The 22579-nt window shown below is 46.5% G+C and overlaps 1 protein-coding gene across 1 annotated transcript in view; it reads left to right on the top strand.

Moving 5' to 3' along the window:
- The window catches only part of MAPKAP1 (MAPK associated protein 1), a 408697-nt gene that overhangs the window by 183129 nt on the left and 202989 nt on the right, over positions 1–22579 (top strand). The window contains exon 12 of the mRNA XM_056860945.1: positions 3540–3689. Coding sequence (XP_056716923.1) covers positions 3540–3662 — 123 coding nt within the window. The 3' untranslated portion in view covers positions 3663–3689. The remainder of the gene's footprint in view (positions 1–3539; positions 3690–22579) is intronic.

Raw genomic sequence — 22579 nt, 5'->3', positions numbered from 1 at the left:
TGGAGGTTAGAATAGTTTCCCCTAATCCAGCCTTGGTTAAGTTGCATACCAAATGGAAACGCCCTTTGAGCAGAATGCAGAATATTGCTGCCATTTGTCTCACTGGTAAGATTTCAGGATTAAATTCCATTAAAGCCACAACGTCCCTCTTGACATCTGAATAATTTTCAGGGGGCTAATTTCCGATCTCAGCCTCTAGGTCGCTCGGCAGCCCAAGTAGCCGATCCTCATTTCCTTAGTCATCAACAGCTCACAGAGGTTCATCACACCGTCTCCGTTCAGACATATTTGCATTTTTGTTAAGGAAGATTTTTTTTTTTATTGCTAGGGTTTACTTTTTTTATTTAAGGAAATATAGCTTGCTGTACGCTTTGGTTGATTTACTTTCCGAAACAAAGACGCTAACACTGCTGGAAGGTTAAACTGAACTTTCTGCTATATATTATCTTTATGGCAATTTAAAATTTTCAAGTGATAAGCTTTATGTGCCATTTCTAGTCCTTAACGGGTTTTCCCATGTAAAGCTTATGGACGTACTCAATAACTGACATATGCTAAGGAATTTCGGTTCTCGCCCACCACCCAAGCAGGAGAGCTATAACTGCTTTTGCACCACAAGGCATGAACTTCTATCACTGACATATTCCCCCCTTTTTTGTCTTCCCTAAGCTGTTGTTTCTACAAAAATCTCTTGCATTCTTGGAAATATTTTTGCTGTTGCTTCTTGGAACCTTCTAAGGACAGATTGTTGGGCAGCTTTCGAGGGGAGGGAGGAGATAGAATCCATCCTTAGAATTACTTGACTATCAACTATATGAACTATTAAAATCAGGGCTTACCTATACCTTATCTACACCTCACTTGCATTGGAACCATGGGAAACTGTAGGTTTTCTGCATCCTACAATTTCCATCTTCCTTTAAAAAAAAACAACACTTTAAACCCAACTTTCAAAATAAGCATGAGAGTGCATGGGCTCCACCTGGAACAACCATTCTCAGAAACTTCAGTCCTAAAGAGGCACTTTCCTTGGAGTAAGCCCCATAGAATAAGATGGGGCTTACGTCTGAGTAGACTTGTTTAGGATTGCACCCAAACTTGTGCTGTGAGATAGCTGTCCCTAGTTAAGTCCCTCAAGAAATAAATTTAATTTAGTGACGAATGGTTAAAGGTTTCTGCTAATTCAAAGCATTTGTCTTCAGAGGATGCTGCCCAATGTGTATCTACATGAGGTACTTCTCTATCCTTGCTTGCTTCCAGTAAGACTTTTCTGGGGATAAGTAGTTCTGCCACATCTCCCCACTTGTGTGACTGGGTCATTCAATCACTCCCAGAATTATCTACTTGTAACCAAGGGTGCCTATGCCAACTCTCTGTGTGTGTATGTGTGTGTGTGTGAGAGAGAGAGATTGCTCTGAGTTTGTTTCCTTACACTGAAGAGGCATGCCCAGGACAGCGAGTTGGACAGAAGCCCGGTGGGTTGGGCTTTTCCAAAGACAGGTAACTATGCACACTCAAAGTAAGCTTTGTTCGGCCCCACTAGTTTATTGCGCCTCCAATTTTAACTTGGGGAGAAAAGAATGCCTCTCAGTTTTCATAAATTTGGGAGTCAGTGGGCACAGAAAATTCCTTAGATGCTAGAAGAGGAGAGTTGGACTGGAGGGGATAGGCTAAGTAGGATTTCCAGATGACTCGTGGAAGCAAGCAAACCACACATCCCGTGTTCAAAATGTAACCTGTTCATGACACCGGTATGTGTGTTTTGGGGATTGGATCATAAATTCACCCGTTAATTCTTTATTTCTGTCTAAAGGAGGTGGAGGGGTAGGATTGGATCAGAATGCTCAAATTATATCTCCCCCCCCCCTTGCCCAGTACATGATCAAGAGAGAAAAGTCCCAGGATTTTATTGACCATGAAAACTCCCTCTATTTTTCCCCTGCCTTGAGCCCCTCATTTGCTGTGGAAGAGCAAATCCTCCACAGTGCATAAAATTGGGTGAGTTTTAAGCCACAGCGTATTAACCACCTAATGGCGGAGCAAAGGGCGTTCTTATCTTTTGATTTCTGCATTAACCTTCCATTAAAATTATCTATGTGATTATCGCCCGAGCGCTAGAAGATAATAAATTTAAGTAAGAGTTGGCTTGTTAAATATCATTTAAAAATGCCTTCATCAAGTAACATGTTCCAAAACATAACTGGATGCGTAGGAATTGCTGAGTGCACAAACACCATTAGGAAATTTTCATTTTTAATTCTAGATTGTTACGGATGAGGGCAGTATAGCAGTTCCTTTACGGCATTCATTTGGCACATGAGAACTGGACTGATGGTAGTTTTCTGGGTCGTACAGAGCAAGGATGTGAGGCCAGAATGGCCCAGGCACAGCCTGGTTGGAAAGTTGGCGAGGAAAGCCCCAAGCAGATGGGAAAGGAGCATTAAAAGCCATGTCTATAACATCCCAGTTCTACATATCCTTTTCTCCTTCCCATCCTCACCCCCCAGAATCGGGACCACACAAACGCAAAAGGATTGCACGTGATAGTACATTGAGAAAAATTCCAGAGGAGTAGCCGTAGTGCCCCGCTGCTTATCAAAACAGCCCTTGCGGCACCTTAATGACTATTGTGGCAGCTGGGGGCACTGGCTCACACAAATGCGGGTGTTAATGATAATGTGGTCTACTGGCCAAGAGACTACTCTGCCAGTCAGGAAGCCCCCCAGCTCAAACCTCTGCAGGGTTTTCGAAGCCTCTGGCTGGGGTGATGAAGAGGCCCCTCTAGGCTTGGCGCATCGTTGTCCCTTTTTTCTAGAACTTTCTAATGTACAGTCACAAGGAAATTTAATAGGTAGCCTTAGATAAGCTACTTTCTCTCAATCTCAGCCCCCTCCCACCTAATAACAACAATAATAATGGTCTCCATTACAGATTTTTGTAAGGATTACGACAAGATAGTCTGTGAAGTGCTTTGAACTCTCTGAGAGCACTATAGATATACTAAGTCTTCTTTATTATTTATTTATTTCCTCACATTTATATCCCGCTCTCATTCTCAGCAAACCAGGCTCAGACCGGCTCGCAACATTTAATATAAAAACATAGTTTAAAACAAATTTAAAATCAACTTCCCAGCAGCGAGTAAAACAAGATGGCAAGAGTAAAATTCAAGAGTTAGAGCCACTGGGGGGGAAAAACCAGGCCAGGCAGTAACCTCCAACCCAAGTTGGGGGCGGGGAGAGAGGTTGGGGAAGCCAGCAACAGTGGTATTGGAAAGACTTGCGGCTGCCCTCATTTGTAAGCCTGGCAGAACAGCTCCGTTTTACAGGCCCTGCAGAACTCTTTTAGGTCCCACAGGGCCCTGGTGTTAATAGGGAGGCTGTTCCACCGGTGGTTCCACCAGTACTGGTGCTCTTCCACCAGTACCAGTATTAGTAGTGCCCCTCCTGAAAGTGCTCTTGGAGCAGCCCGGGTCTTAGACCGTCCCCACCTGCACCGCCTTCTCATGACTGAAAATCCTCTTTCTTGATCTTTCCTAGGTGAACTACATCCTCGAGTCCCGCGCCAGCACCGCTCGAGCAGACTACTTGGCTCAGAAGCAAAGGAAGCTGAACAGGAGGACCAGCTTTAGCTTCCAGAAAGAGAAGAAGTCAGGACAGTAGCGAGGTCTAGGCTGGGCTAGAACAAAAAACTGGAGACACAAAACAGGAAAAGCAAAGCAAGGAATCTTCCTGCTCAGTTCAAAGCAGGCAATGCCCTGGACAGCCTGGGAGAGCGGAAGCCCAGACTCGTGAGCTCTGGCAGCGGCCAGCCAGGGCAGGAATTGTGCTTTTACAGGTTGGCAGGCCAAGCCTGCTTTTAGGCGACAGGCGTCACTCATCGATGGAAACTAAGAGCCATATCAACCCGAGAACAGACAGCCAGGTTTTCAAAGCCACTGGCTGGGACGACGAAGAGGCCCCTGTAGGCTTGGTGTGTTGTCTTCTTCTTTTTTCTGTAGAACTTTCTAATATACAATCGGGTTGGCAAAGCGATCCGCAAAAAAACACACACACAGCCTCCATCCGTAACGCTCCTACACACAAAACACCCCATAACGTATCGCTTGTGACATGATCATTTCTTAAAAACAAAACAAACTTGTAGGACAAATGTATCCATTTTTACTACTAATAAACAAACATACTCTTTCTCAAGGTCTTTTGGGCGTTTGGTTCTTTAGATGGGGCGGTCAGGAGCGAGGAAGCATGCCAAGACTCTCCCAAATCATGGCGGCACTTGTCGATATCTGAATGCCATATAAGTACAAATAGCCTGATGCCCCATTAGGCCAGAAGACGGAGAGAGAAAGCGTGCACAGGCATGTTGCTGTCATAGTACAATGCTATGTAAACACAGAAGAAGAGTTGGTTTTTATACTCCAATTTTCTCTACCTTTAAGGAGTCTCAAACCAACTTAAAATCACCTTCCCTTCCTCTCCCCACAACAGACACCTTGTGAAGTAAGCGGGGCTGAGAGAGTTCTGAGAGAACTGTGACTAGCCCAAGGTCACCCAGCTGGCTTCATATGGAGGAGTGGGGAAACCAACCCGGTTCACCAGATTAGAGTCCGTCGCTCATGTGGAGGAGTGGGGAATCAAACCCAGTTCTCCAGATTAGAGTCCACCACTCTTAACCACTACACCACTACTACGCTTGAGACTGCACAGGCGTCTATAGCTCTGCAGTAGCAGGGACCCTCCTGGTCTCTCACAGGCCATTCTCGCTTATCATACATGGCTAGGTGAGGTGAGTGCTAAATAACAAGACCCACCTCCCAGGTCTCCTGGAACTGGAGCTGATGATTTCAGCCACAAGAATTTCAGCCAGAGCTCTGGCAAATTTGGCCTACAGCCTCTAGCTGCCCACTGCTGGTCTCCTCCGCTCTCGTGCACAGGATTCGTTTCCCACCAGGAGTCTCCTGATAAGGCCAGGGCAAAGCTGAGCCTTTTTTTGTCTTTGGGCTGCGGGCAGCCCAAGCTCTTGTGCCCGATCTCTGGGAGAAGCCAGAGGAAGGAACCTCATTAAAGCAGTAGTTGGGTGCAGCCCAGCAAAGATTAATGGGGGCAGTTATTCACGGAGACACGTCTGTAATGGAACCATGAATTTCCGGAGGAATCTGCCGCTTGGAGTTGTTGCTACATTTCAGGAGGGAGCTCTGGCTGAAATTAATGCTGCTTAAATCATCTGCTCCAGCACCACGTGGTCTCCTTCATGGCCTCCGCCACATCTCAGAGCAGGCAGGTGTTTATGGTGTGCAAAAGAAAAGGACCCAAGGCTCTTGGGAGAGAGAACTGCTGGAAGGGTGTAGAATCATGAAGTTGGAAGGGACCACCATTGTCATCTAGTCCAACCCCCTGCACAATGCAGGAAATTCACAACTATCTCCCCCTCCACCCCCAGTGACCCCTACTCCATGCCCAGAAGATGATCAAGATGCCCTCCCTCTCATTGCAAGATGTCTACCTCAAGGGGTCCTCTTCTTTGCTGAGGTATCTGCACATCTACTGCAAAAACCCTTAATATTGCCAAGGGTTCTGGGGCATATCCTTCATCATGGATTTAGTTAACAGGGTAAGGCCTTTTGGACCTCACCATAAACCCAAATGCACTGAGAGCACACACAGCACTATGGTATGGAGAAACGTGGGTAATTATGGGCCACTTGACCATCAGCCATTATTGATCTTATCTGAGGTGCCCCTGTAAACAATTCCAGGATTCTCTGGAATGCAGTTTGAAAGCCACAGTTTACAGCCCCATAATCTGTCACAAGGCCAAAAGCCACTGACTAAGCCTGGCTATACTTTAAAAGCCATCAGCACCCTAAGAATTTCTGCTTTCATTTGTACAAGTTTCTAGTCATGGCTACCAATAGGTGTGGACAATGTACTGTGAATCTCACAAGCCAAATCATATCTCAGTCGTCCAATCCCTGGATGTGGGAAAGTTGTTTTCAGAATTCTCTTGCTTCCCAGATTTTACCTGGCATTTTCAAGCTTCTTTCCTCAGCCAAGGGGACTAGACATTTGCTTTTTTTCAACAATAAGTTGAGTTTACCTCAATATTTAACAGTAAAAATAATAAATTTGCTCCAAACCACTTGGTTTCCATCATTCTTAATGCTGGGTCTGCGTATGCATCAGAATGAAGTGATAAAATCCAGAGGCGGTACAATGAACCATTTCAAATCGCAGACATAAAGTACGTTTTTTGAATGTTCCCCCAGGAAAAATCTTCTCCCTGCAAGTAGAAAGCTAGCACAACAAGAAATACCCTGTAGCCCAACCAGCTCCCATTTATGCCATCCCCTTGGAAAGGAACATAACAAATGCAGTCCATGTGCCTGCATTCTAAAGTGACATAGTCCACTTTTTTTACCACCACATTCTTCTGCTTGTGGGCCTGATCTATGCATACAGCAGAGTGAAGTGGGTAAAATCCAGAGGTGGTAGAATGAACTGCACAGATGGCAAGTGTGAGAGAGGGTTATACTTGCCATACATGGTGCAGTGGTTAAGAGTGGTGGTTTGGAGCAGTGGACTCTGACCTGGAGAACTGGGTTTGATTCCCCACTCCTCCCATGAGCGGCAGAGGCTAATCTGGTGAACTGGATTTGTTTCTTCACTCCTCTACATGAAGCTGGCTGGGTGACCTTGGGCTAGTCGCACTCTCTCAGCCCCACCTACCTCACAGGCTGCCTGTTGAGAAGGGAAGGGAAGGTGATTGTAAACAAGTTTGATTCTTCCTTAAGAATCAAAAGAGAAAGTCGGCATATAAAAACTAACTCTTCTTCCTGCGAGCAGAACCTGCTTCCATTCTGAAGTGGTATAGACCAATTCAGGACTGTACCACCTCATTTTTCTGCATAGGCCATTCCAGCCTCAGAAGGTCCGTCTCTGAGATAAATTGGTTTTACCACTCCTGGGCACAGTCTTTCCCAAGCTGGTCCCTTCTCTGTGAGCCAGCTGCCCGCGGGCCAAGCGATCAAACAGTTAAAAGGAGCCTGTCATGTTTTATTCTTGCTGCACACCTCTGCTTTAAATGTAAAAATCTCAACAGGGTGATGTTAGCCATAAAAAAAGAAGCCCTAAGCATGATTTGTGAACTCTCCCAGCCTTGGTAATCTCATCAGAGTAATGGGATTATATTTCAAATCGGCACGGCCTGTTCATTACACATTTAAACTCCTTTTGACAGAGGAAAAGTTAAATAAAATGTGCGCGTCAGCCGTGGTTGACTTTTCCTAGCTCTCTTTCTTGATTAGACAAACAGACGCTGAAGTCCAAAATGAAAAAATAATGCCATCATTTGTTCAGTTTTTCTGACAAGTCACAATACATTTTTTTAACTGCAAATGAGGAGGGGCTGTCCTCAGGTACGCCAGGAAGAGGCCCCCAGAGCGTCAGCAGGAGTGGATTGAACGGCTCCTCCAGAAAAGCGCTGGAGAGTCAACCAATGTCAAGAATCGCATCCAGGAGCGGGAGGTGGCTTAGTTTCTCCAAGGAGTTAGGCAAAGAATGAAGAATGGTCCCCTTTCCCGCCCCCCTTTCAAATGTGTATATCCTTTCCTGTTGAGCCAGAGGTGGTTTGCAAGCATGTCCGCAGTCCAAACTATGCAGTTAAAACAGTATAAAATCACAGTCTTCAAAGTTCTCTGACAGAAATAATTAATTCACTTCACATGCGGCTTAAGACCTGCCCCTTGAGAGAGCCAGCTGAAAAGAGCTGGCCTACAGGCCTCATAGAAGGCCACCATGGTTGGTGCTTTCTGAGTTACTTCAGGTACTCTATGCTATAATGCAAGGACAGCAATGGGGAAAAGCCTCAAAAGTGACCTAGGAGCAGAAGAGTTGGTTTTTATACGCCGACTTTCTCTACCGCTTAAGGAAGAATCAAACTGGCTTACAATCTCCTTCCCTTCCCCTCCCCACAACAGACACCCTGTGAAGTAGGTGGGGCTGAGAGAGCTCTAAGAGAGCTGTGACTAGCCCCAGGTCACCCAGCTGGCTTCATGTGTAGGAATGAGGACCAAAAGGAGAAGTTGGTGCATGGATTGATACTGGGAGACTCGGTGCTATTTAGGAGTCAGCACCAAAAGATTTCTGCCCTTACCGCTTGTGCCAAAAGGCAGGTATCTCCAACTTTAGGGTTCCCAGATTAGCAGGATGAGTGGCAGCATCTCACTTCCTGAAGTGCATTAGCCTGAACATGTTTATTTGTTATTAATATTTTCGTTACGTGCCAGCTTTATGATTGACGATCACTTGCCTCGTGAACTGACTGTCTGCCCTAAATCTACCTACAATATACTTCATTGGTGCACTGGAAGCAAAGGGCTCAGTGATCTCCATTCCTACTTGTATCTGACAAAGAGAACCTGGAAATCTTGTTGGTCTTTAAGGTGCTAGCCTAGGAATTGTCTGATACATCTGGGTGCAGTGCTTTGTAGATACAGGATGAACACAGCAGAGAACTCTTGTCATAGAATCATGGAGTTGGGACCTCCAGGGTCATCGAGTCCAACCCCCTGCACAATGCAGGAGATTCACAACTATCTCCCCACACGCACACCCCCAGTGATCCCTACTCCATGCCCAGAAGATGGCCAAGATGCCCTGCCTCTCATTATGTGCCTAAGGTCATAGAATCAGCATTGCTGACAGATGGCCATCTAGCCTCTGCTTAAAAACCTCCAGGGAAGGAGAGCTCACCACCTCCCGAGGAAGTCTTGTCTCATTTCATAAATCAGCCCTTCCCTTCTGCTTGGGAAATTTGTTTGGGAAATTTCTTTATTGCCTTTCTACAGATATATTGAGAGCCAATGTGGTATAGTGGTTAGAATGCCAGACTAGGATCTGGGAGACCCAGGTTCGAATCCCTGCTCTGCCATGGAAACTTGTAAGGTGACCCTGGGCCAGTCACACACTCTCAGCCTAGCCTACCTCATTGGGTTGGTGTGAGGATAAAAAGGAGGAGAGAAGGGCAGAAACCACTTTGGTTCCCCATCGGGGAGAAAGTCGGGGTACAAATGAAGTAATAAAGAAAAGTAATAAGGATATATTCCAAGATAAAAATTCCAGAGGGGGTAGCTGTGTTAGACTGTTGCAGCAAAATACCATAACAAACAACAGAGGTCCCGGGCACCTTATAGATGAACAACATTTATTCCAGAATGAGCGTCAAAACCGTTTTATTTCCAAGATAGTTTACAATAAAAGCCATTTTAAAAAAATATAATACATAACAATAAGAAGAAATAATCAAGCAACAAAGGTGATGGTAAAAAGCAATTCAAAGTCTGTGAATTAGAAAAAGAAAAGTCAGAACAGCAAAAAAAAAATGCCAACCCCTCTTTGGAAAAAAAGATACCACACACAAAACAAACACGGCATCAATCAATTTAGCTTCCCCAAGTGAACTTCACAATTCTCACCTGTGGGTCTAAATCTTGCTCTCATCTGCAACATTCAGCCCACCTTATGCTCCCTCACCAAAAGACCAATCATCCCGAGCAGAAAATCTCCACAAAAAATGCACAGCATGGCAGAGACTTGCTGACAGTGGAGTTGGAGAACAGGGGGAGACGCCGTAGCCCCACATCCACCTGAGCATTGGTGAGCACCAATGGGTACTAACGGGCAATTGACTGCAACAAGAAGCTCTTTGTGCCAAGCATCTGGGAGGGGGTGGTCCCCATGGCTGGGGGACTTCTACTGGCAGAAGCGAGAGCACACCTCAGGGTGTCCCCGGGACGGTGCCTTCAGGGCCCTGTGGCGGTGCCTCCCCCATCTCTCGCAGAAGCTACGTGCCGTTCTGCTGTGGCAGCGATCGCAAAGCTCGCCAAACCTCGGCTTAATTAGCGGCTCCCCTGTGACGAGTTGCAGCGGCGCAGGCAGAAATGTGTGTGCTCCAAATTCCGCTAATTACCTGCCGAGGTTGTAAAATTCCAGCTTTTTCCTCTTTTTCTCTCCGAAGACTAATGGTATCCCGGAATTTCATGTAGCAAAAAGTCACACACTCTCCTCAATTCCCCCGGCTGACTCCGACGGGCCTCCGAGTAAGCCCAGGTGCTGGCGTCACAGTAGCTGACTTGGATGCCCCAAAAGAGATGGTGCGACCGATTAAATTGCAGCCAGTGTTTGCTTTCTCTATCCCCCCCTTCGCACGCAAAAAAAGCCCTTTTAATTACAGGCTCTTTCTGCCTGCAAGACATATTGGGCCAAACTGATTGCAAAGTATTTTAAGCAGTTTCTTCTGGCTCTGTTTTTCTCTCTGGACAAGTCACAGTGGGGTGAAGTTAGCAGAAATCCGGTGAGATGATCGTTTGGGACCAACTGATGGATTTCTGGAGTGTTTTTTCCATGGCGATGCGTGCTACAAGGCAGGTGGGATGCTAACAAGGTCCTCTTCTCCTCAGCTGCACTGTATGTATTAAGATGATCCATCAGAAACAGCCAGAACCCTAAAGCTATGGCGCAAAGTTAAAGCATTTGGGGCTTTTAAAGCTTCAAAATAAAGATAACAGGGAGAGGAGGAGGCACAGCGGAGGTTTACAGAATTCTGAACAGTATGACTCAGATAGTGAATACAACAGAGCCTTATGGCATCTTAAAGGTGTTTATTATGTCAGAAACTTTCACGAGCCGAAGATGGGCTCGCTTCATCAAATGCAACAAGAGTTCTTCTCGGTTGGCAGATATATAGATAGATGCACATGGGTGCATACAAAGGAGGGAGTTATTACAGAAGAAGCCAAAATGCCTAGCTTTGCAAAACACAGGTGTATTGCATTGCATTACAAGGATGAAAGGTTTGAGTAAAAATAAATAAATGAGTAGGTCAGAATAAGCATTGCCCGCTCCCAGCAGCTGATGACTTGGCAAGATGAACTGAAGGAATTGCTTTCAGTAGTGAGCCAGCAACTCCCAGTTACTATTGAGCCCAGGCTTGGTAGTGTCAAATCTGCATATGAATCCACCTTTGAATCTCTTCTGCTGAAGTATCGCATACTTTGTTAATGAAGTCTCCAGGGAGCTTGAAATGTTCCCCACTGGTTACGGAGCATTTCCATTTTTGTATCTAATTTGTGTCCATTTATTCTGTGGCACAGAAACAGTCCAGCGGGGAGAGAGAATTCCCCCCCTCTTTCATAATACTGGAACTTAACAGGCGTCAAATGAAATTGATTGGCCGTAGATTTAGGCCAGATGAAAGGAAGTGGTTCTTCGCACAACACAGCTTATGGAATTAACGGCCAAGGGATTATTAATGGCCCCTACCTTTTGATGGCTTTTATAAGAGAGTTGGACAAATTGATGGAGGATAGATCTATCAGCCGTGATCGCTGAATGGACTTTTGGTCTGATCCAGCAAAGCTAATTTTATATTCTTATGGAGCATCTTGAAAACCTGAGCATCCGTTATGAGAGGGAGATAACAAACAAAAAAAGCAGTTGCCAGGAGGGTTTCAGGCTTCATCACCATGAAATCTGACACCCTAACCATGGGTTGAAAGCTAGCATGGTGTAGTACAGCAGTGGTTCCCAAAGTGGGCAGTAACACCCCCTGGGGGGCAGTGGGATTACCTAGGGGGGCACTAAGAGGCAAGAGGGCAGCAGGGGGGCGCTAGAGGTGGGCCCCTTCCACTGTGTTGTTCACTAATTTACAATAGATCGAGCTATGGCACCGTGCTGGCAAACTATCAGAATTTCTTTCCAGACTTTGAAGAGCTGGTACCACTGGATCAAGTTAATCAGTTTTGTTGACTAAATTTCAACTAAAAAGTTTTAACTTGATGTTGGATAGATGTGCAATTAATTGTTACCGTTTTTGAAATTTTATTGTTATTATCTTCTTTAGTGAGTCATGCAAACCCGTTTTGAATAATGCTTTTTATAGGGTAGGGGGCGCTGGGGTTGAGTCTGTGGAACCAAGGGGGTGGTGGCCTGAAAAGTTTGGGAACCACTGGTGTTCTCACTCTCCCCCCCTCCCTCTCTCTCTCTCCCTCTCCCTGCCTAACCTAGCCTGCAGGGTTGTTGTGAGGATAAAAGAAAGAGAAGGGCCAGATATTGCCAAAGTTCCTTGGAGGAATGGCCAGATCAAATTGCAATAGATAAAATATATCAAGCTGAGGGTGGGTAAGAGTTTCTGAAACGTTAGCAATCTTTTTTCTGTTCTGTTTTTGGTATTTTACGAATCAACTCCCCCAAGTCCTGTTATTTATGCTGCCAAAGTGTGGAATGTAGTGGAGCGCTATTTTTCCCTTTAGGAAACTATTTTTTAGCATCCTGAAATATTTGTCTTAGAAGGGAGGAAAATCTGTCTCCTTTGTACCACCTTTTGTTAGGTGTAGATGTGCTTAGCTACAGCCTGTCTGCACGGTTGTGTAGATGCCTCTGGAGTCCCACATTTAGGCATCCAGCAATTCAGGACTTTCCTCCTCTTTAATGCCACAGTTACCTCTTTCCTTGAATGATTAATCAACACTTTTGTTGCAGAAAGGAGGGAGACTTTTCTGTACCATCTCAACCGTGCCGTGCCCACAATCTTTTGCACAGAAAAGGATTCTGGGGGCTCCATTAGGAAGCTGAAATGGCAGATAATTAGAAATACCCGGGCAAACTCCGTTATTGTCAAGAGGCTGCTATCGTATACAGTAATGAAGCAATTATTAATGAGCAACGGCAACATTGTCATTAATTTCTCCTTTTCAGGATCATGTACTAAGGCACCTTAAATGCTAAAACATAGACAGAGGTATGCTGTGATTTATAAATGGGAAAGCAGTTACGGCCAAGCAACGGTGGCCCGGCTGCCACTTGGTGCTGTGAGAACACGCTTCAAAAGTGGCTAGGGCCCCCTGTTGCCAGATTGTGGCTTGGTCATGGGTAAACAATCCAAGTACGTTGCCTCACTGGATTAGACCAAAGGGTCATTGAGTGTCCATCATTCTGTCTCCAAGAAATCCAAATATTTCTACAGTTCACAACCAAAGCATGACCACCCCCTGTCATTTCCCCCCACCATCTGGAATTCAGAGATATACTGCCTTTGAAAACTGATGTTCCATTTAACTAAAGGCCAATGGTTTTCAGTAAGTCTTTCATAATGTAAGGATAGTATTGTTGGATGAGACTAGATGGGCCACCTAACCAACATTCGGTTTCCAAGAGTGGCCATCCAGATGTCTTGGGAAGCTGTCATTTAGGACATAAAGTTGACAGACATCCCATTGCATTTCTCTAGCATCTGCTTCTCAGAAGTCTACTGCCTCCAGAAGTGGCTGCTCCATTAAGTTGATCTGTGTTGCAAATCCAAAGCAGTATCTGAACCTCTTCTGGAAATCCCCCCCTTTTTTTTAAGCATGGTGAGATGCATGTGTACTCTTCATATCCTCTCCTCCAGGGAGCCAGGTGGTGGCTCTTCGTGCTCTGTCCGTGGTACTGAAGGAGTAGATACCTGTTGTTATGGTCCTCCCCACAAGCAACAGAAGGAAGGGAAGTCTTTCCGCAGAACCAACAATTAATGTTTCTTAGAAGTGTTGAACATTTGGCACAGATACTGTTTACAACACCAGCAGGAAGAAACTCCATTTGGGGGCAAACGCTTTGGGCTGACCCTGAGATCAACTTTGCTAAAACATCAGAGTTTCTCTTCACAGCTGACAGTCACCTTCTTTCTCTCCATAGCGAGTGGGGGGGCAAAGGGACCCATCAGAGGCGGCAGCTTCTACTATCAGAACTGCCCCCTCCTTCCTCCATTCTGTAATGCATCAAGGTGGCTCTAGGCCTGCAGTATGTATTGTGCAACTCTCTCTCTCTCATCATCTGCCATGATTCCTTAGGGCTGGCATCTTTGCCCATAACTGATGAGTGCAATCCATGAGTGCGTTAGGAGTTTGGAGTTTCTTGAATTGGGACTGCCAGGATGGAGCATTTCAGCGCCTCTTGTCATTAGGCAGAATTGACAGGGCCTGTAAAGCAGCGAATTTGCTTAGAGTGTGAAAATTAACAGCCAGGGGCTGGCGTGGAGCATGGAAGTCTCCTCAATCTGCAACATATCAATTTGTGCAGCTTCTGGAGTTGAGAGACACAGAAAGAGTTACTGCCCCAAATGAGAAACTTAATTCTTTGTTTTCTTTGGGCGTGTGTTTTTAATTTCTTATGGCAGGAGGAAAGTTGAGCAACCAAAGTCTAGTTGGGTGTGGGTTCTTGTTGATATTGACAGAATATAAAAACATATGAAGCTATCATGTGCAGAGTCAAACCAATAGGGTTCCTTTGGTGAGTATTGTCTATGCTGGTAGACAGCGATTCTCTAGGGTTCTTGGGCACAGAAAGGTCTCTTCCAGACACCTGCTGTCTTTACCTGGCAATGCTGGGGTTTGAACCTGGGATCTTCCACATGCAAGCTCAAGCAATATGTACAAAGGCACCTTTGAAAGAAACTAATATAGGGAGTACAGCACTGAGTCAGGCTATTGATCCATCTGGCTAAGGATTCTCTGTCCTGCCTGGCAGTAGCTCTCCAGGCTCTACGAGGCAGAGAAAGGTCTTCTCCATTCCTGAGATCTTTAGCCAGATATGCCAGAAACAAACTTGGATCTTTCTGCGTGCAAAACATTGCTCTACCCATTCAGTTAAAAGAATAGTGGTCTCCTCCTCCCTGGCATGGGGGGGGGGCGGGGGTTGGACTTCACAGACAGGACCTATTACTGCTAAGCATTTTTCATAATGTGTGCTTCTGTTTCCCAAATCCATCCTTCTGCATTGAGCGAAGGGCACTTCTAGGGAGACACCCATTTCTGAGACTGCAGGAGAGTAAGGAACAATGTATTAACAGCCCAGTTCTGAGGCCAGGGCTGCCTTCCGGTTTGGGTGCCACCGCAGGGACTTCTGCACTCGAACTCTGTGGCCCTTTCCAGCACCAGCCTCCTCCTTCCCGTTAGTCATCTTACAAGCCATTCTCCTCGGCTTCTGTTGCAATGCTGGCGAGCCTTTCTCCAGGCTTCCCGTTCCCTGAGATTATTTATAATGAATCAAATATATTTTCAAGCGTCCTCTTCCCACCCTTAAGGCTGCGCTTTCACTGCCACTTTGCTGTGACAAGGGAGGCTCCCTCGCTAAAGAGATCGGGTGTAAAGTGCTTCTCTGGGCAGAAATGTTCTGCAGAGGCAAGAGGAGCGGCTGTCGGTCAGAGCCGTACTTTTCAATTTATTGCCCCAGCACATTCATTTGGAAAATGGCCTTGCCTTCCTGGGAGCTGAGTGCAGAGCTAATGCTAGCATGTTCAAATTAATAGCAACTCGCACCTTTCATTATTATGATTAAGTGAGGGACCAGGAGGGGGCGGGGGGGCTTGATGGATTCACTTGTTGCTGAGCTTAAAAGCCTGCGAGGCGCGGGGCGTGTGTTTCCATTTGGTCATGACAGCAGAGTTGGGTCAGGATGTCAGCCCAGAAAGAGCCAGGCAGGGGCCTCTTGGCCAGCCTGACCCCAGCCCTCCACACGGTCTTCCTTCCGCCAATCCAAAGGGGACTCGGCCACCCAAAGCTCAGTCTCCAATCCCATTTCTGTGTGTGTGTTTAAGTGCCGTCAAGTCGTTTCTGACTCATGGTGACGCTATGAATCAATGTCCTCCAAAACATCCTATCCTTAACAGCCTTGCTCAGATCTGGCAAACTGAGGGCCGTGGCTTCCTTTATAGAGTCAATCCATCTCTTGTTGGGTCTTCCTCTTTTCCTGCTGCCTTCAACCTTTCCTAGCATGATTGTCTTTTCTAGTGACTCTTGTCTTCTCATAATGTGAGCAAAGCACGTTAGCCTCAGTTTAGTCATTTTAGCTTCTAGGGTCAGTTCAGGCCTGATTTGATCTATAACCCACTGATTTGTTTTTTTGGCAGTCCACGGTATCCGTAACACTCTCCTCCAACACCACATTTCAAAGGAATCCACTTTCTTCCTATCAGCTTTCTTCACTGTCCAGCTTTCACACCCATACGTAGTAATAGGGAATAGGATGGCATGAATTAACTTGATCTTGGTTGCCAATGACAATCCCACTTACTGGAGAGTAAATCCCATGAAACTCAGTAGGACTTACTTATAAGAAAGCACGCATGGATCAAGAAAGATTTCAAGAGAAAGCCAGGGAAGAGGCTGTACCCAGTTGGTTCTAAAGAAAAAGGAACTTAACTCTACACTGAGAAATTATGGATCTAATGACCTGTATAAATTAAGTAGATTTCTATATTTTCCCTCAATTCACATAATTTATCCTGGGTCTGGTAATCCCAGTGAAGGATGATGGGCTGTTGGGGGCCCATCTCTGCCCTGCTCCCCTCCTACTGGAAATCTTTACTGAGCCCTCTTCTGGTTGTAGTGATTCCACCAGGCATTGACCACATATGTTTGAGCCGATCTTGGCAGTCACAAGTAGCCCATTCCTGAAGGGGGGGCAGTTAGGCAGCAGCTCAGCCATGCAGCCTCCACAGAGACTTCCTAGCCACCGCAAGGAAAATAAAAGTACTCTTAAAATGAAAATGGGGGAAATGCCCCCACAGAAAGCAACGGGGCTATGCCATCAAAAAAGGTGGTGTAGCAATGCCACTGCTCGAGGGGGTGTTACTGGGGCGAGAGGGGTCAGGCAAGCCTTTCTCCAGGCTCTGCCCCTTCAAATGCCCCAGGTGTTGCCCCTCGTACTGGCGCAGGCTTTCCCTTCCAGGAAATCCCTGTCGGCATGGCTGTGCTGGTGGCATGGGCCGGCGTAGCTCCGTGGCTCCCAGATGCTGGCATGTTTGCCCCCTTGCCAGCGTAGGTGTCACCTTAGTCCATGATAAGGTGGCACCTATGTTGGCGTGGGGTCACACCAGCTCCTAAGGAGTTTCACACACACCCCTCAGGAATGGGCTCAAGGACTAGAAACTTGCTTTATTTTAATCCTTGGAGGAGGGGGCAACCCTGGCTGGAGACCCTGAGCTCCCAAGACTGGATTTCTCTATGGCCACCCCCTGGCCTGGCGGTTAGCACCATGCCTTGCTATAGGGTTGCCAGCTCTGGGTTGGGAAATACCTAGAGATTTTGGGGAGGAGTCTGAGGTGGGTGTGGTTTGGGGAGGGGAGGGACTTCAATGCCATAGGGTCTAATTGCCAAAGTGGCCATTTTCTCCAGGAGAACTGATTTCTATCGCCTGGAGATCAGTTGTAATAGCAGGAGATCTCCAGCCACCACCTGGAGGTTGGCAACCCTAGCTGTGTACCACCCAAAATGGATCAGTGGGAACTAAACCTGGGTTTCCCTCCTCCTGTTTTTCTGTCCCCTCAGATACCTCCAGTTTTTAGCAAAGAGAGGACTGAAAACAAAATGGTGGAGGTTGAAAAGGTTCTTTGTTTCGTACAACACTCATCAATCCTTCCTTTGCCTCAGAGTTTTTGAAGGTGCTTCTCTCAAGCCGTTTTGCTTTGTCTTTCCGGGTTTTGTTTAATTATTCCTGACATCTCATCAGCCATATTGTAAAGTTCCTCTGCAGCAAAGGAAGAACAGCTTGTGTCCCTGACAGAAAAGGGGGGGCTCACTCTCAAAAAGCTCCAAGTGCCCCCTCTTCTTTCCTTGTCAGCCAGACAAATTCTTCTCTGCTACTCTCAGCAGGAGATTCTAACATGGTGGGGGAAATGCTATGAAGGATTTGAAGGTCTCCTCCTTGGACACAGGATGGGTATCAATCTCACACAAACCAGTCAAGTAATACTACTTGTATAGCGCTTTACCAGCCCTGGTTAGCATTTGGATGGGAGACCACCAAGGAATACCGGGGTTGCTGTGCAGAGGAAGGCACTGGCAAACCACCTCTGTTCGTCTCTTGCCATGAAAACCCCAAAAGGGGTTGCCATAAGTCGGCTGCGACTTGACGGCACTTTACACACACACACACACATAGCGCTTTACATTTGTTACCTCGGTAGTCTTGAATAATGCTGGCAAGGACATTGCTTCATTAAAAAAAACTCACGCTAAACTGTAATTTGTTTTGCCTTTGAAGGTTTCTGCCCATTGATGCCAGTTCTAAACAGGGGGTTTTCTGCACCGGAGGTGAGGGGCTAATATGCCTTTGTTCTGAAAATGGGCAACAGAGAAGGGTTCTGGTTTCCATTCTTAGCTTGCCACCTTGAGGCCAGAGGAAGTAAACCAGCCAGAAACACACACACCCCCCCCCCATTGCTGAGCTCTTGAAGGAGTTACGGTTTGGAGCTGTAGACTTGGAACAGATCTAGGTTGGAGATAATAGCTTTTTCAGAAAATTGAAAGATTGCTATTCACGGTCTTGGACACTCAGTCCAGTTTTGGCTCTTGTCGATAGGTGTTTGGATTGTTTTCAAAACCCATCAATCCTGTTTGACCAGAGTCAGCAGTGGGATGCAGATGGCTGAACTAGGAATCAAGAAGGCCCAGGTTCAAATTGTACCTCTGGCGTGGATTCACTAGGTGACGTTAGGAAAACCACCTGAGCTCTACTTCAGTCCACTTGCTCGCCGCAATACGGGGATAATACTGGCCTACCACACAGGAGGGTGGTACGGACCTGAATAAGATGAGCGTAAAGGGCTTTGAACACTTGACAGTGCTGTACAAATGCTTTCACTATTGCTGCTTCGCCTACTTTTATTTGGGGTTTACATAAAACACACTCCCAAAATCTTGTAATTAGGCCCAGCCCTCATGGAAGCCATTTTGTGACTGCACCCAGCTCGGATTACCAGGCTCCAGGTGGGGTAGGGTTGCCAACCTCCAGATACTAGCTGGAGATCTCCTGCTATTACAACTGATCTCCAGCCAATAGAGATCAGTTCACCTGGAGAAAATGGCCGCTTTGGCAATTGGACTCTATGGCATTGAAGCCCCTCCCCAAACCCTGCCCTCTCCAGGCTCCACCCCCAAAACCTCCTGCTGGTGGCAAAGAGGGACCTAGCAATCCTAAGGTGGGGCCTGAATTACAACTGATCTCCAGAATACAAAAATCAGTCACCCAGGAGGAAATTTGCAGCTTCGCAGGATGGACTCTACGGCAGCACATCCCTACGGAGCTCCCTACCCTCCTCAAACTCTACCCTCCCCAGGCGCCATCCCCAAATCACCAGGAATTTTCCAAGTGGGAGTTGGCAACCATACACACATCCCTCAAGGCCACCATTCTGCTGTGTGGTCCACTACCGGTTCTCAAAATACAGGTTCACCAAAGTTGGGAACCCCGGCTCTTAGCCCTCAGCCTTTTGGGACCCACATTTAGTAATCTCCTACAACATCAGTGGAATCTGCTTTTTAACGTTTTACTATTCTGCATCCAAATTTCCCATCCCTGCACCATACTCACATGAACAAATGAAGCTGCCATACAATTTCCTGACACAGATGTGGGTCTATCTAACCTAATGTTTACTAAGGGCTAGAGACAGATTTCCTTGCTAGGTGGGACTGCGAAATTTCCAGGGTTGTCCGAAACTTCCCAAACCAACATGTGTGGGACAGCGATACTGTGGGAAAGCAGACCCGGACCATCTCTGCTTTTAACTACCCCAAGCAGCATGCTTCCATGATCACAGAACATCAGCTCAAAGGAGACTTCTTTAAAACCAGAAAGGTTTCTGTTTTATAGACAGTTCCCACACATTAAATACAAACTGCTATCTCACAAAATAATGCCAGTTACCTCTTTCCTTGAATGATTAATCAATGATTAACCAATGCACTAGCTTCCCAAGGTCTCAGAGTGACAAAGGTCTTTTTCAACACCTGCTACCAAATATGCTTTAACTGGAAATGCTGGGGACAGAACCTGGGGTTTTCGGCACTGAAAGCAGGTGCTCTCCTGCTAAGCTACAGCATCTCCATTTCCTTCTCTTACAAAAAAAAAAAATCTAAGGTCTTTTATGCATGGCTGTTTCACTCACGTCACCCCTCTGACAACTTTGGGTCTTTATTTGGATTATGCATGCCGTTTCCAACCATCAGAGGTCGCCTCGCTCTCCCCTTGCATTTCCCCTCGTTTTGCCCATGTTTTCTGAGACCTGTTTTATCTCGAATTTGAAAACGTGGACAAAATGCAGGGAAGCGCAGGGAGAGAGGCGACTACTGACGGTCGGAAATGGCATGCAAAATCAACACAAAGACCCAAAGTTGTCAGAGGGGTAATGGTGAGTGAAACAGCCATGTATAAAAGACCTAAATGAAAAAGAGACCATGGGAGGTGGTACTTCATACTGGTATCCTCCACAGGTGGTGCCTGACCCACAGGTGGAGTCCAAATCTTTAACTTCTCTGTGACATGAACTGTGCATGAGGCTTATGATTTCCAGCAAAATGCAAGTTGAACATGAAAGGGGTGCGCCTTGGTTTTAGCCAATTCATGCTACTTGGGATTTCACCACATCAAAACAGCTGCTCAGCATTTTCCTTCTCTCCCTCCCCTCTCTCTCTGTTCCCCCTCCCCTCCTTTTGCAGACTTCCAAATTTCCCATTTTGAGAGACACGCAATTTGGCGAATGTGATTTCTGCACCATCTACAGAAACGCCCGGGGCTGTTTTCCCATCTTTATGCATTAGCTCAACATGAATATACAAGAAATATTTCAACGCTAATTCTGTTTGAAAATGTTAGAACTGTGTCTGTATATTCTCGAGTAAAAGGAGGTCCCCGGAGTTCTGGAGAGCTTTAAAAATATATATATAGTTTAATGTCATATTTCTATGTAAATTTGAGTTTAGCATCTAATTCTCCCTTTTAACAGGCATTAAAATTTCAGTGTTTCTCAACCATTTGCTTAGTTTAACAGATTAGTTTATATGTATGAAGTGAAGAGGGGCGGGGGGAGTGGCTTGAGTTGTAGCACTGGGAAAAGATCCTCTGTTGTGCTTGCAAGAGCCTGTGCTTTGAGCTGGTAGCTGAGCATATACCACAGGTTGGTATATGGAATGCTGACTCTTGGGTTGAGTTTGGAATCCGGATGCTTGATTTTTGCCCATTCTCTCCAGTTAGGGCTCATCCATACTGCCTTGGTTGTAGGGTTGCCAGGTCCCTCTTGGCAACCGGCAGGAGGTTTTTGGGGTGGAGCCTGAGGAGGGCGGGGTTTGGAGAGGGGAGGGACTTCAATGCCATAGAGTTCAATTGCCAAAGCGGCCATTTTCTCCAGGGGAATTGATCTCTATCGGCTGGAGATCAGTTGTAATAGCAGGAGATCTCCAGCTACTACCTGGAAGTTGGCAACCCTACCAGGGCTCCCCTGTTCTGAAGATTACATGGGGAGAGTCTTCCTTGAGCTCCTTGGAGGAAGGACAAGGTTGAAATGCAACCAGGAACGCCAACACTGAGCTGCATGAAGCCTAGGGGTTTTTTAACCTTTCTTCCCTGGTGTTAGGGTTGTCAGCTTCAGGCTGGGAAATATCTGTTTTGGAGGTGGAGCTTGGGGAGGGTGGAGTTTCGGGAGAGGAGGGACTTCAGCAGGGTATAATGCCATAGACTTCACCTTCCAAAGCAACCACTTTCTCCAAGGGAACTGTTCTCTGCGGTGTGATCAGTTGTAATTCTGGGAGATTTCCAGGCCTCATCTGGAGGCAAAGGCAACCCTACCTGGTGTAAATGCCAAAAGAGGCTCTGGTTAGAGTTGCCAACCTCCAGGTACTAGCTGGAGATCTCCTGCTAGTACAACTGATCTCCAGTCGATAGAGATCAGTTCCCCTGGAGAAAATGGCCACTTTGGCAATTGGACTCTATGACATTAAAATCCCTCCCCTCCCCAAACCCCGGCCTCCTCAGGCTTTGCCCCAAAAACCTCCCGCCGGTGGTGAAGAGGGACCTGGCAACCCTAGCTCCAGTAGAGTTTGCCTATGACTTAGCTTACACTGGGGAGTTAACAACTGGGGTATGGAATGGGGCATGCAAAAGATCCCAGCTGCAGTCCCCGGTGCCTCCAGTTAAAGGATCTTGGGGGCTGGGGAAGACCATTCTCTGCCCATGACCTTGGAGAGCCCCTGCCAGGCAAGGTAGAAAACAATGGCCCATAAGGCCGTTGTATTGGGAGCATGTCTCTCCTCTCTCTTCCCCCAGGTTCCATCGGCACTCCAGACATGCTGCTTGGGGGTTAAGTGATCCTAGTGGCAAAGCGTGCAAATACTTATAATTAAAACACAGACATACTCACACTCACAAAGACATGCAAGCCTATTACTGCAAATGCAGCCCTTCCACGCTTGACACGCCGACACTTTCCTTCTTGTGCTCTTCTCTCAGTGAAACATTATTATTTGCCAATAAAAGTTAAATCTCTCCACTGAGATGGGCTTCCCCCCTGCTGGGGAGCAGAAGGCACCCCCTGCCCTTCCTGATTGGCACTGCATAGCCCCCAGGTTTGGAATGCCTCCCCCACCAAGGGAGCATACTGATGAAGCGCTAATCCAATTAATGCGCTCTGAACAACATGGGGGTTGTTTATTTGTAATGGAAGTTGGGGTGTTTTACCTTTGGCAAATCTGCTCCCCCCCCCCCCATTC

The sequence above is a fragment of the Euleptes europaea genome, chromosome 14 (assembly GCF_029931775.1).
Source record: "Euleptes europaea isolate rEulEur1 chromosome 14, rEulEur1.hap1, whole genome shotgun sequence".
Classification (NCBI taxonomy): Eukaryota; Metazoa; Chordata; class Lepidosauria; order Squamata; family Sphaerodactylidae; genus Euleptes; species Euleptes europaea.
This window is presented reverse-complemented; position numbering and strand designations above follow the sequence as displayed.